Source organism: Lampris incognitus, chromosome 9 (assembly GCF_029633865.1).
Source record: "Lampris incognitus isolate fLamInc1 chromosome 9, fLamInc1.hap2, whole genome shotgun sequence".
Taxonomy (NCBI): Eukaryota; Metazoa; Chordata; class Actinopteri; order Lampriformes; family Lampridae; genus Lampris; species Lampris incognitus.
Genome location: NC_079219.1, coordinates 57,291,212 through 57,303,136, shown reverse-complemented (window position 1 = coordinate 57,303,136; position 11,925 = coordinate 57,291,212). Strand labels below are relative to the sequence as shown.

General features: G+C 46.1%; 3 protein-coding genes across 6 annotated transcripts in view; 1 reads left to right on the top strand and 2 right to left on the bottom strand.

The window, feature by feature from the left end:
• Positions 1 to 523: 523 nt before the first annotated feature.
• On the bottom strand, positions 524 to 6,322 carry krtcap2 (keratinocyte associated protein 2). Its single transcript, XM_056286536.1, has 5 exons — positions 6,189 to 6,322; positions 3,354 to 3,508; positions 3,035 to 3,098; positions 2,423 to 2,489; positions 524 to 1,121 (listed from the first exon to the last, which is right to left on the bottom strand). The coding sequence occupies exons 1-5, from the start codon at positions 6,190 to 6,192 to the stop codon at positions 1,001 to 1,003; spliced, it is 411 nt and encodes a 136-aa protein (XP_056142511.1). The 5' UTR covers positions 6,193 to 6,322; the 3' UTR covers positions 524 to 1,000.
• Positions 6,323 to 6,453: 131 nt separating this feature from the next.
• Positions 6,454 to 10,272, bottom strand: tmem107l (transmembrane protein 107 like). 4 transcript variants are annotated; one of them, XM_056286535.1, is made up of 6 exons: positions 9,419 to 10,272; positions 9,243 to 9,366; positions 8,970 to 9,037; positions 8,701 to 8,801; positions 7,572 to 7,668; positions 6,454 to 7,238 (listed from the first exon to the last, which is right to left on the bottom strand). In XM_056286535.1, exons 2-6 carry the CDS (start codon positions 9,327 to 9,329, stop codon positions 7,169 to 7,171), a joined length of 423 nt encoding a protein of 140 aa, XP_056142510.1. In that variant the 5' UTR covers positions 9,330 to 9,366; positions 9,419 to 10,272; the 3' UTR covers positions 6,454 to 7,168. The 4 variants fall into 4 exon arrangements, with proteins under 4 accessions (XP_056142510.1, XP_056142509.1, XP_056142506.1 ...); XM_056286534.1 differs by having other exon boundaries at positions 9,243 to 9,347; positions 9,419 to 9,422; XM_056286531.1 differs by having other exon boundaries at positions 9,243 to 10,272.
• A 1,057-nt stretch (positions 10,273 to 11,329) lies between these two features.
• trim46a (tripartite motif containing 46a) overlaps positions 11,330 to 11,925 on the top strand; it is a 20,598-nt gene continuing 20,002 nt past the window's right edge. Inside the window, exon 1 of the mRNA XM_056286452.1 lies at positions 11,330 to 11,389. Coding sequence (XP_056142427.1) covers positions 11,330 to 11,389 — 60 coding nt within the window. The remainder of the gene's footprint in view (positions 11,390 to 11,925) is intronic.

Genomic DNA, 11,925 nt, shown 5'->3' with positions numbered 1-11,925 from the left:
AGGGAAGGTTTACAAGATGGTGGTGAGACCAGCCATGTTGTATGGCTTGGAGACAGTGGCACTGATGAGAGGACAGGAGGAGGAGCTGGAGGTGGCAGAGATGAAGATGGTAAGATTTTCATTGGGAGTGATGAAGAAGGACAGGATGAGGAAGGAGTATATTAGAGGGACAGCTCAGGTTGGACGGTTTGGGGACAAAGCAAGAGAGACAAGATTGAGATGGTGTGGACATGTGTGGAGGAGAGATACTGGGTATATTGGGAGAAGGATGCTGAATATGGAGCTGCCAGGGAAGAGGAGAAGAGGAAGGCCAAAGAGGAGGTTTATGGATGTGGTGAGGGAGGACATGAAGGTGGCTGGTGTGACAGAGGACGATGCAGAGGACAGGAAGAGATGGAAACTGATGATCCACTGTGGTGACCCCTAATGGGAGCAGCCGAAAGTAGTAGTAGTCGTAGTAGTAGTAGTAGTGCTTCTACATAAAGCAAAAGCCTAAATGGAATAACGGAAAGAGACACTGAAATTCTTTTCAAAGGGTTTTAATTACAAATTTATTCTAACAAAAAACATCGGTCATGTCCTGATGAATGTACAAAAGCAAAAACAAATTGATGGCGGGTGTGAATCTCTACACAATCAGTCTGAACACATCCTGAGCACACGGCGATGAAGGGAATGTAGAGAGAAAAATAATGTGCATTTGTGAGCCTATTTCTACAAGTCACCATTCCTCCAACCTACAACGCTCGAGGTGGAACGGCGTCGCAGCGATGAGACTTCAAGTGTGTTCGGCTCTCGGAGATGCCCTGCCCATCTTGGCTGCATCTTAAGGCTCATGTCCAATTCCATAACAAGGTAAAGGTTCGAATTTCTCCATAGGGGCATGTACACGGTATAACAAACTGTTCAGACAAAACAAGCTGTGTGATGCGTTGGTGAATCGGCAGCACTGGGGAGACGTGGACTGGTTGGCCGGAGGAGATGTAGCCCGAGCAGATGCTCAGTTTTTCCTTTTGCCCTTGCTAGCCGCCTTCGCCGGTGCTACTGCGGGGACGGTTGCTTGATAGAGGGCAGCAGACACTTTGTTGATGTAGTAGAGCGCGAAGAGGGAGAATATCAGGCTGCAGAGGAATGACAAGGCAGTAAAAAGGAGAGCGTCAGTAAATGGATGAGAGCAGAAAAGGTAAGATGTGTTTTTTCCATTTATTATTTTAAGCCAGACCTCGTTGACACACTGACAACATCATTTAGAGTTCACTACTTCCCTGAATCTTCTCACTCGGCTTCAACACGGTTCAATGGGGAGGTCGCTTGTCTCAAAATGTTTAATTGAGGTGTCCGGGTAGCATAGTGGTCTATTCTGTTGCCTACCAACACGGGAGATCGCTGGATCGAATCCCTGTGTTACCTCCGGCTTGGTCAGTCGTCCTTACAGACACAACTGGCCGTGTCTGCGGGTGGGAAGCCGGATGTGGGTATGTGTCCTGGTCGCTGCACTAGCGCCTCCTCTGATTGGTTGGGGTGCCTGTTCAGGGGGGAAGGGGAACTGGGGGGAATAGCGTGATCCTCCCACGGGCTACGTCCCCCTGGTGAAACTCCTCACTGTCAGGTGAAAAGAAGTGGCTGGCGACTCTACATGTATGGGAGGAGGCATGTGGCAGTCTGCATCCCTCCCCGGATCAGCAGAGGGGGTGGATCAGAGACCAGGACGGCTCGGAAAATAGGGTAATAGGCTAAGCACGACTGGGCTACAAAAGAGGGGGAAAAGCCACAAAAAAAAAAAAAGAAAAGAAAAGTTCTGGCACTTTTCCTTCTACGGGACAGCGGACTTCCTGCTTACAGATGGTTGGTTTTACCGAGTCATCTGAAAAAGAAGTTCCGGGTCAAATTGGACTTTGCTGCTACTCAGAATATACTCTGAATAGTATAAACAAGGCTCAGCGTTTTCGGTTTTTATTTTTCAAAGCCATCCAGCATGGCGCATTTCGCCACAAGAGGACACTGTTACATAACCTCACACGAACAGGAACAACTTTTGGATCCGCGGAAACATAAAAGCCGGGTGAAAATCGGTTTAAAAATCTGGGTATTTTTCGGTGAAAATCAGTAAAAACCGAAAATGTTGAGCCTTGAGTATAAACCACATGAAGATACACGTGACTCTATTGTGAGCCTTCCATTTTTTGGACAGGGACACATATGATGGTGTTCGAAGATTTAAACATTTGCCCCATTGGACCGTCTTAACACCCAGCACGACGTTTCAACCAAGAGACAGGTTTCTCAGTGCTGAAGCCATCAGCCCAGTTCTTGTCTGTACGGTTCAAAATCATGCCCAACAGTGTTTCAACGAGGCCCGGGGGGAACAACATGTGCACCCATCCTTTAAATTCTGCGCCTCTCTAGAAATGCAGTTCCTTACCACGTGGTGACACACACACGGTGAACCAGACCCGAGGCAAACAGCGAGAGGCAGAGGCACAGCAGGACTGGAGGAGAGGGGGAAACCCAACATGAAAACCGGGAGAGAGAGAAAGTAAGCACGTTAACATCCTCTCAGTCTGCACTGCTCAGGTTTAAATGCACGCTAACTTCCCCCCCGATACTCAGCGACCCTCCAAGTATTTTGTTCCCCTTCTGGCACATCTAAAACCTGTCATTACTACACCGACTAAAGTTCTAAGAAATCACAAAATGATAAGATGACTTTTTATGGATGATATTACATGTTCCTTTTTCTTGATGACCATAACCTACCAGCTTATAACTGAATATTGTTTAATTATATATCCAGGACTTTGATTTGTTGATATAAAAATGACTGTGTTCCCTAAACAAGACCTTACATGGGATGTTAGCCATTATCTAGAATAATCTGCTCATGTAACCAGTCACCGATATGACAACAATAAATATAAATGTCAAGAAAATCACTTATCATTTTAAATGGAGGCAGGATAAACAATATGAAAGCGAGTTTAAAGTGTTTATGGACTGTCTGCATCAGCTGGATTTGAGGATTGTTCAAACTTACTCTCTGGGAATATCTTCACTTGGAATCCCTTTCCAAAGACCATGTTTTCCAGGTTATTGAATGCCTGGGAACAGAGTCAAGGAGGACAACGACCTCACGCTGTCTCACAAATAGTTTCAACTGAGGCAATCTCACAGCTTGATTGAGTTGTGAACGCTATAATGAGATTAAGATTTAAGACCACTGACAAGGCTTTGGGTGTAAAGAGCACTGTATTGAGATAAAGAAAGAAGAACATTACCTACACCGTATCTTAATGATTAGCACAGGATAATTAGATCAACCCCGGTGTGGTACTGCTTGAAAAAAGAAAGGATACAGTGAGGGAGCAGATGAAGAGGACAGAGCCCAGGAACCCTCCAAGGATGGTGAGCCACTCAGTAGAACCCAGCTGCTTACTGAACATCTGCATCCCTGCAAACACCAGCACCGACAGCAGACTGGACAGCACCAGAGACGTGCCTGTGTTCACGGCTACAGAGACAACAAACAAGTTAACTTTCAACGGCCACCATTACTCTCGTTGGGAGAACTGAGCTGTCTCAGAGGTTTCATAAACATTTATCATTCGTCTATATGCAAAGATTACACAGTTGATAGTACAGAAGTTTACTGCTAATTTGCACAAGTTTTACCGTTTCATTATGGCTGCTGTCACCGACTGCACCATCTGCTACTTTACTCTTACAGTACCTGTTCATTATGGCTACCGTTACTGACTACACAATCTGCCATTTGCACAACTTTACTGTTTACAATGCCACTCCCTTCACCATCATACAGACATTCTCTACTGTAGCACAGTATCCAACCAAGTACCGCCCAAGTCTTCAGACTGGGTTGTTTTTTTTTCATATTTAAAAAAAAATTTTGTTTTTACATATCTCGTCCTTGCACTTTGACCTATCTAAGTACATTTGCCACTTGTGCTGAGTCGGTAAAACAAGCATTTCATTATGAAAACAAGCGTAAACTGGCTTTCATATATGATAAATAAACTTGTACTTGAAAATAAGCGAGCCGACAGTCTCTGTAAGCTGCAGAAAGGCAAATAGTCATTTATCTTCTGAGTTGCGATAAGACTCTAATTGATGGGGTGCCCACAGACAGTTGAGCCGCCGTGGCTCGTCGTGGTGTAACCACGTCACATCAGAGAAAACAAGGGATGAAACGAGTTTTGTGACAGAGTGGGTCTTCCCTGCCGCCGGGTTAACGGCGAGCACACTAGGTTGTTTTTGGGGTTTTTTTTCCCCACCCTTTTTCTCACCAATTGTATCCGGCCAACTACCCCACTCTTCCGAGCCGTCCTGGTCGCTGCTCCACCCCCTCCGCCGATCCAGGGAGGGCTGCAGACTACCACATGTCGCCTGCGATACGTGTGGAGTCACCAGCCGCTTCTTTTCACCCGACAGTGAGGAGTTTCACCAGGGGGACGTAGCCCGTGGGAGAATCACACTATTCCCCCCAGTTCCCCCTCCCCTCTGAACAGGCGCCCCAACTGACCAGAGGAGGTGCTAGGGCAGCGACCAGGACACATACCCACACCTGGCTTCCCACCTGTAGACTCGGCAAATTGTATCTGTAGGGACGCCCGACCAAGACGGAGGTAACACGGGGATTTGAACTGGGAGCCCTGTGTTGGTAGGCAATGAAATAGACCGCTACACTACCCGGATGCCCCAGCACACTAGGTTTCTGACAAAAACGTCAGTATGTATGTTAATACTGGTGTTTTGAAGAAAAGCACAGACACCTTATTTCTGTTCGCTTATCCTGGATATGTCATGCAGCTCGTGCTTCATGTGAACATGCACGTTTCTACTAAAGACGACGTCAGCAAACTCATAACATCCAGTATCCAAGCCGCCTATTCCAATTGGGGTCGCGGGGATGCTGGAGCCTATCCCAGCAGTCATCGGGCGGCAGGCGGGGTGACAACCTGGACAGGCCGCCAATCCATGACAGGGCCAACACATTCACACCTAGGGACAATTTAGTGCGGCCGATTCACCTGACTGGTTTCCTCGGAGCCGGAGCACCAGGAGAAAACCCATGCAGACACGGGGAGAACATGCAAACTCCTCACAGAGGACGACCCCCAAGGTTGGATAACCCCGGGGTTGGAACCCAGGACCTTCTTGCTGTGAGGCGACCACTCTAACCATTCGAACCCCAGGCCGCTGCGGGAAGGACTCAGCCTTATGTGGGACGCGGTCTACCAGGTGAGCCACCGGGACGGCGGTACTGATCCAAACAGCCAGATTTCCGCCAAGTACAAAACGCATGAAGAAGAAAGGTGTCTATTCTTCCCCACCAGTAGATAAAGTTTGTTGCACGTTAGAGAGAAAACTCATAGCATTAGAGTTGATTATTTTAGTTAGAAAACATGTTTATGAGCAAAGGAGCAGCCGCTATTATATGTGCAAGCTTTTATGCAGCTTTTCCCCCCTCAAATTTTCATTCTGCCAGTCTTAAATGTGTTAAATAAGGGTTTCTAAACAGTTGTTATTGCGCAACAAGCCAGAAGTTTGGCAACCGCCCCCCCCCGGATGTGGCCAGTTTAAGCCTGCAACACTGATGAACTATTTTAACTAAGTGTCTATTATTAAGGGGACATCTTAAGGGAACAGCTTTTATACGGGCGCTCCTCGGCGAGTGATGCAGTTCGCTGAGTCTGGACGTGCTGGGTTTTAACCCGGCGCTCATCCCTGCCAGCCGGTCCACGGCACAGCCATAGACCAGCAAAAGCAGCTCGGAAATACATTGATTAGAAAAACCAAATAAGGAAAGTATCCCTTCCATTTTAATGATGCTGCTCGTTGCGCCACGTCAGTGTACGCAGCCAAACATGTCCGACCTATACGTCAGCTGTATTGATCAGCCAGCACCGGCAGCAGAGGAAATTGGCGAGATGGTCGTAATACAAGAACACCAAAATTGTCCATTTGCTTACATGGAGACAGTTTAATTCTGCGGATAAACAGATTAAACGGGTTAACCGATAGTCAACCGCAACCAGTCGTCTAGCGTTAGCTACTTTAAACGCCCCCTAGCTTAGCTTAGCATAGCATAGCCCTGAATGCTGCTAAAAATAGTCCACTTAATCACCGGCTCGTAAACTACCTAACGCGATATGTCGTGTATGAATACATACCCATTGTTTGGCGCTAATTAAGATGGTTAGTATAAAACGTGAAGGGACTCGGCTTCGGCGTCTCTGAGCTGGTTAGTGGCGCGGCTTCCGGAACTTGCAACTCCGCCACCCGGACACAGTGAGAGGTGACACAAGTGGGCGGAGTCGTTGCCGTCTGAGGCCGGAAGAGACTCGAAGAAGAAGAAAAAAAAACGTGGCACGATGTTGAGAAAGAATTGATAGCGAATGTATTTCACAATATTTCAAGTGCAGTAGTAACACTAAACACATCCAGGCAGCAGTTCGCTACAGAGTACGCCGGGAACTGCCCCTTATCGCGGTCCTTTGATGACATTTTAGCTCGAGAACAACAACAAATTTGTACTCATGTAACCCATTTTTCTGGACTTGCCTGTTAGTGATTTTAAGTTCCTGTTATAAGCTGTTGCCACAGTATATGCCCTGAGCTCTTATTTTGAAGGCTGAAGAGAGAGCGGAAGTGCTGTACGCAGTGTTGTGGCTGTGGAGTTCTGTTGGGGGAAGAATCCAATTAAAGTGGTCCTCGTGTGAAAGTGGAGCCTCCGTATTTGTTATTTTATAGTTTCATACAGTATAGGCGACATCTACAAACCCTCGGTTACACTCACAATTCTGTGAGACGAGGATACCTTATGATAATGATACACATTCATATCAAGCTGTACAGAGAGCCCAGCTAAGCATGGTGAGACCAATGCTTCTCCCTACCCATACTGTCAAAGACAAACATGCATAAGATTACAGCGGACGTGATTATATGACCCCTTGACTTGAAATAAAATGAAAACCAAGTAATGTACAAAAATACCATGTTAACAAAATCAGCTATCTAGCTCAGTCAAAACTCTCTTTTCAGTTCACACTCTGCTACATAAAAGATAACCTCTCTAACTAGACATATGCCACCAAACTGGGTCAACAATGTTCATTTATGACCATTCTGTTGGATAAACACCCCTTGGTTATAGTGGCTTTTTCTTCAGTCCAAATACAGCAATAAATAGGAGAAATTCCACCAATGCAGGAAGCACACTAGAGGGAGGAAAAAGAGGGAGAAAGAGATCATTGAGCACATATTCAGTTAGAAACACATGTACATTCATCCTTTTTTTCTTTGTATTTACTTTGTTTTATTCTTTCCCTCTTTCTGTACACACACACATATGCCTACATATGCATACACACCAACCTGCAGAGAGCAAAAATAACCCAATATGTCCAGCATTCCCACTTCTGAAATACATAGAAAGACAAGGAGACGGATGCGCTGCAGTGGACAGCCAGTGCTGGAGGTAAACTCCGTCAGGGAAAAAAAATAATCAATCTTGGGAGAAATTTATACATATATATTCTATACACACTGACCTGCAAATGGCAAGGATCCACCAGTAGATGTCACACTCCCATTGCTCAAATAAAAAGAAAAGCAGAGCCACAGAGGCACTGGCGTGGACTGCTGTGGCTATTGGGAGACAGACAGGGGAGCCAACAGGAGTGTCATGGAATCAGAGGATCATAAAGTCAAAGAATTATAAAGTTTGCCCTTTTATTTTCAATAGCTCTTTTTGCTAAATTCTTAATATACTCTTTGTAACTCATCTTATATTTTACATTTGTAGAGAGGGTCATGGGGATGCTGGAGCCTATCCTAGCAGTCATTGGGCGGCAGGTGGGGAGACAGCATCCCTGCGACCCTGAGAGCAGGATAAGCGGTTTGGATAATGGATGGATATGTAGAGAGCTTCCCCGCTGACAATAGACCTGGGACTATATTTCTAATAGAATACTCATTAATAATTTTGTACATACATACAAATGAATTAGACTCTCTGCATTTAACCCACCCTAGTTTTGTAGCTAAGAGCAGTGGGCAGCCACCGTGCAGCACCCGGGGACCATCTCTAGTTATTTCTTCCTACTGCCTTGGCCAGGGGCACAGACAGGGGTATTAACCCTAACATGCATGTCTTTTTTGATGGTGGGACACCGGAGCACCTGGAGGAAACCCATGCAGACACGGGGAGAACAGGCCAACTCCACACAGAAAGGACCTGGGATGGCCTGGGGTTCAAATCCAGGACTTTTTAACTGTTAGGCAACAGTGCTAACCACTGGGCCACCGTGCCACCCATTACTATTTGATATTAATTTGGGTGGCCTACTTACAAACTAGGGGCAGAAGTGAAGAAATAGCTTCTTTCTTTTTTGTTCCAGGGAGCAGACAGCACTAAACTTATCTCAGTATTTCATGACGCTGATCTTAGAACTACTCTCTTTTAGTTTTTAGTACCGTTTGATTTTGTAAAAATTTGAATGGCTTGTATTAACATCTCAAATCATGGCTGCATGTCACACAAACGTTCACCACTGATTTGCGATTCAGAACTGTGTAAATATTGTTTTAGTTTGTTAGTTAGTTTAGTTTTCATCCATGACAAATGAGCAGCAGAAAAATCCAGGTGACTACAAGCTGCGGCGTCAGCGTAAAGGATACACAGAAGACCCTGGGTGCAGTTGAACATGGATACCCCCGAGAAGAAGCCAGCCAGCTCTACAGCGAACAGACCCAGAGTAACTGCCAATGCCACCACCAACCTGAGACAGACAGAGAGACACACGATGAACATCCATGGCACACTTGCGTGTGCACGTGTGTGTGTGTGTGTGTGTGTGTGTGTGTGTGTGTGTGTGCGTGAGCACGTGTGTGTGTGTGTGTGTGTGTGTGTGTGTGTGTGTGTGTGTGTGTGTGTGTGTGTCTCCTACTTTGTGTCTTCACTGTCGTATTGCTCTTGAGTATAATCCAAAGGCAGGCAAGCCTTGACGTTGTGTTCCTGCGGAACGTTAACCAGCCCGATCAACATCAACACAAAACACAGTGGAATAAAATGCAAAGGGACGATGAAGAAGAAGAAGAAGATGATGATGATAAAGAATTGGCCCAAAATACATAAATGACGTCAGAATAACGCCCAGGACAGTTTATGACTGACAAGTATTGTCTCAAGCGAGTAGGTCCGAGTAAAAGCTTGTACCTACCCTCGACCAAAAGATGGTGATGACGATGACGAGGTGTGCTGTGATGGTCAGAAACCGTGCCGGCACGAGGCTGCTGACCAGCGGCATGACTCGTGTGGACGAGAGCTGCAAACGTTGCAGCAAACTACAATTACATAAATATATATATATATATATATATATATATATATACTTACTGCAATCTGATCGCAACCCCTCAAAGGGGAACAAAAAACCAAAACAGCAACAGCAAGACGCTGCTGATTTGTGCCAAGTGGCTAAGGTAGCGAAGCAGCGCTGGTCGGCGAACTAGCGGAGAATAAGCCAACACGACCCCAACTAGCCAAACCCGAGCGTTAACTCCACCACCGCTGCGCCGCCCCGACACACAAGGTTCCTAAACTACACCGAGGAAACACCGACAGGTACGCACGACGCCTTCTGGTTGCTACAACAACGTCTTCTGCACGGTGCGTTGCCGATTTATTGACGGGTGGAGCAGCGGCGAAAATAAAGGTTCCGGACACGGACAACTTCTTCTTCTTCTTCTTCTTCTTCTTCTTCTTCTTCTTCTTCTTCTTCTTCTTCTTCTTCTTCTTCTTCTTCTTCTTCTTCTTTTTTGTTGCTTTCGCTATACAACACTGCCATCTACTGACCGGACGGTGATTTTATTTTTTTTAAATTCTGGCCCCGATAAAACCCCGAAAGCGGCGTACGCAGGAAGCGGAATAATCCAAGAGTGATTTTTTTTTAAATGTGAAACAACAGGTCAGGGAAGTAGCGAAGAGAAAGCCAACGCTAATTAATCACTTGGTCAAAACCAAGCGGTAACTCGACAGATTGTAGCGTCGACAAATAACGTTACGGTTCCTAAATTAAACCGAGTCAACAGACTGACGTGTACGCATGACGCCCTGTGGTTGCTACAACAACGTCTTCTGCACGGTGCGTTGCCGATTTATTGACGGGTGGAGCAGCGGCGAAAATAAAGGTTCCGGACACGGACAACAATCGCGGAACACATGTTTTGCTTTTTTAATACGCCCGTCCTTTTTTCTTCTTCTTCTTCTTATTTGTTGCTTTCGATATGCAACACTGCCATCTACTGACAAGACGGTGATTTTATTTTTATTTTTTTTATTTTTTTAAATTCTGGCCCCGATAAAACCCCGAATGCGGAATAATCCAAGAGTGATCTTTTTTAAAAAAAATGTGAAACAACAGGTCAGGGAAGTAGCGAAGAGAAAGCCAAAGCTAATTAATCACTTGGTCAAAACCAAGCGGTAACTCGACAAATTGTAGCGTCGACAAATAAACGTTACGGTTCCAAAATTAAACCGAGTCAACAGACTGACGTGTACGCATGACGCCCTGTGGTTGCTACAACAACGTCTTCTGCACGGTGCGTTGCTAATTTATTGACGGGTGGAGCAACGGCGAAAATAAAGGTTCCGGACACGGACAACAATCGCGGAACACATGTTTTTAAACACGCTCGTCTGCTTGTTGTTCTCTCGCCCCCCCCCCCGCTATGCAACACTGCCATCTACTGGCCAGATGGTGAACTGGGCCACAAACGATTATGCATGGATATTTTTTTTAATTATTATTATTCTGGCCCCGATAAAACCCCGAAAACCTTCAAGCGGCGTACGCAGGAAGCGGAATAATCCAAGAGTGATTTTTCTCCAGAATGTGAAATAACAGGGGAACTAATGTATCGCCCACGTGTTTTAGTAAAAAAATGACGCTCTTGTTACAGGTTATAAACCGATGCGGCTGCGATGCGAGACAGACGCTTACGACCCCCCCTCCCCTCCCCTCCTTCCCTCCCTCCCTCCCCCTCCCCACGTATATGGAAGGTGCACAACGCGCATCCTCTTCCTTCCACAAGCTCCTTCTCTCAGAAGGAGCCAAATAGTACGGTCTGTACGCCACAGCTCAGCCCCGATGGACCAAATCGACCCTATGTAATCGATAGTGATGATTGACTAGTCCGGCGTAGGAACGACTGACGCCGGGGCAGTTGCCACAATCAGCGTCCTTGGGCTTTTGCAGGAACGGCCCCGGTACACAGCTGGGGGAAGCGGCGGTCGCATTGTGGAGGCATGGCAGAAGCGGAGTTACAAACCTTTACTTCGGTAATGGACGCGTTGGTTCGCATAAATGTAAGTTGGGCGCGCGCCGAGCCCTCCTTTTATTATACCCTCTCTACGCACCTATGCTTTTACTCGTCGTCCTTTTGATTTTATCGCAGGATTTTTTTTTTGGTTTTTTTTGCAGCATTTCCCCTCTGACCTGTTTTATGCATGGCCAAAATAAAACCAGCAGACCGTGGTTCTGTGAAATCTACATGCACGGGTCCCCACGGTGAAGGATCTGGGTGGTAGGCCTGGGCTGTAGCCTGCTCCTACCTCCGCATGTAGGCTGAAGTATGAGGCGTTATCCCCACACTGAAAGAAATCCTCTTTATCTATGCAATCGGTTACCTATGTTGTTTTGTTGTTTTTTTTTTGCAAAGCAAGCCTTGACCCAAATCGAGCACTGTGAATAGAAAAAAAGAAATAAAGGCCACAGATAACCTTAATTTGGCTAATTTACTAATTGCACAAAATGCAAACCTTGTGTCATCACATAAAGCACTTTGGGATGTGGTTGCAATGGGCAAATAACACGTCAGCTAACTGTAGCTTCAAACGCTTGC

Bases quoted from the DNA above. Each gene is read 5' to 3' on its own strand.
- tmem107l (XM_056286531.1), bottom strand. From the start codon at position 9,329: ATGCCGCTGGTCAGCAGCCTCGTGCCGGCACGGTTTCTGACCATCACA. The intron at 7,669-8,700 runs GTATCCTTTACG...GTCTCCCAATAG, and splicing joins CTGCACCCAGGGTCTTCTGT to CCACAGCAGTCCACGCCAGT. The intron at 7,239-7,571 runs GTCAGTGTGTAT...TCCTCCCTCTAG, and splicing joins TGGATCCTTGCCATTTGCAG to TGTGCTTCCTGCATTGGTGG.
- krtcap2 (XM_056286536.1), bottom strand. The intron at 3,099-3,353 runs GTATCCTTTCTT...CTCTGTTCCCAG, and splicing joins TCTTCATCTGCTCCCTCACT to GCATTCAATAACCTGGAAAA. The intron at 1,122-2,422 runs GTAAGGAACTGC...ATTCCTCTGCAG, and splicing joins CGTGTGTGTGTCACCACGTG to CCTGATATTCTCCCTCTTCG.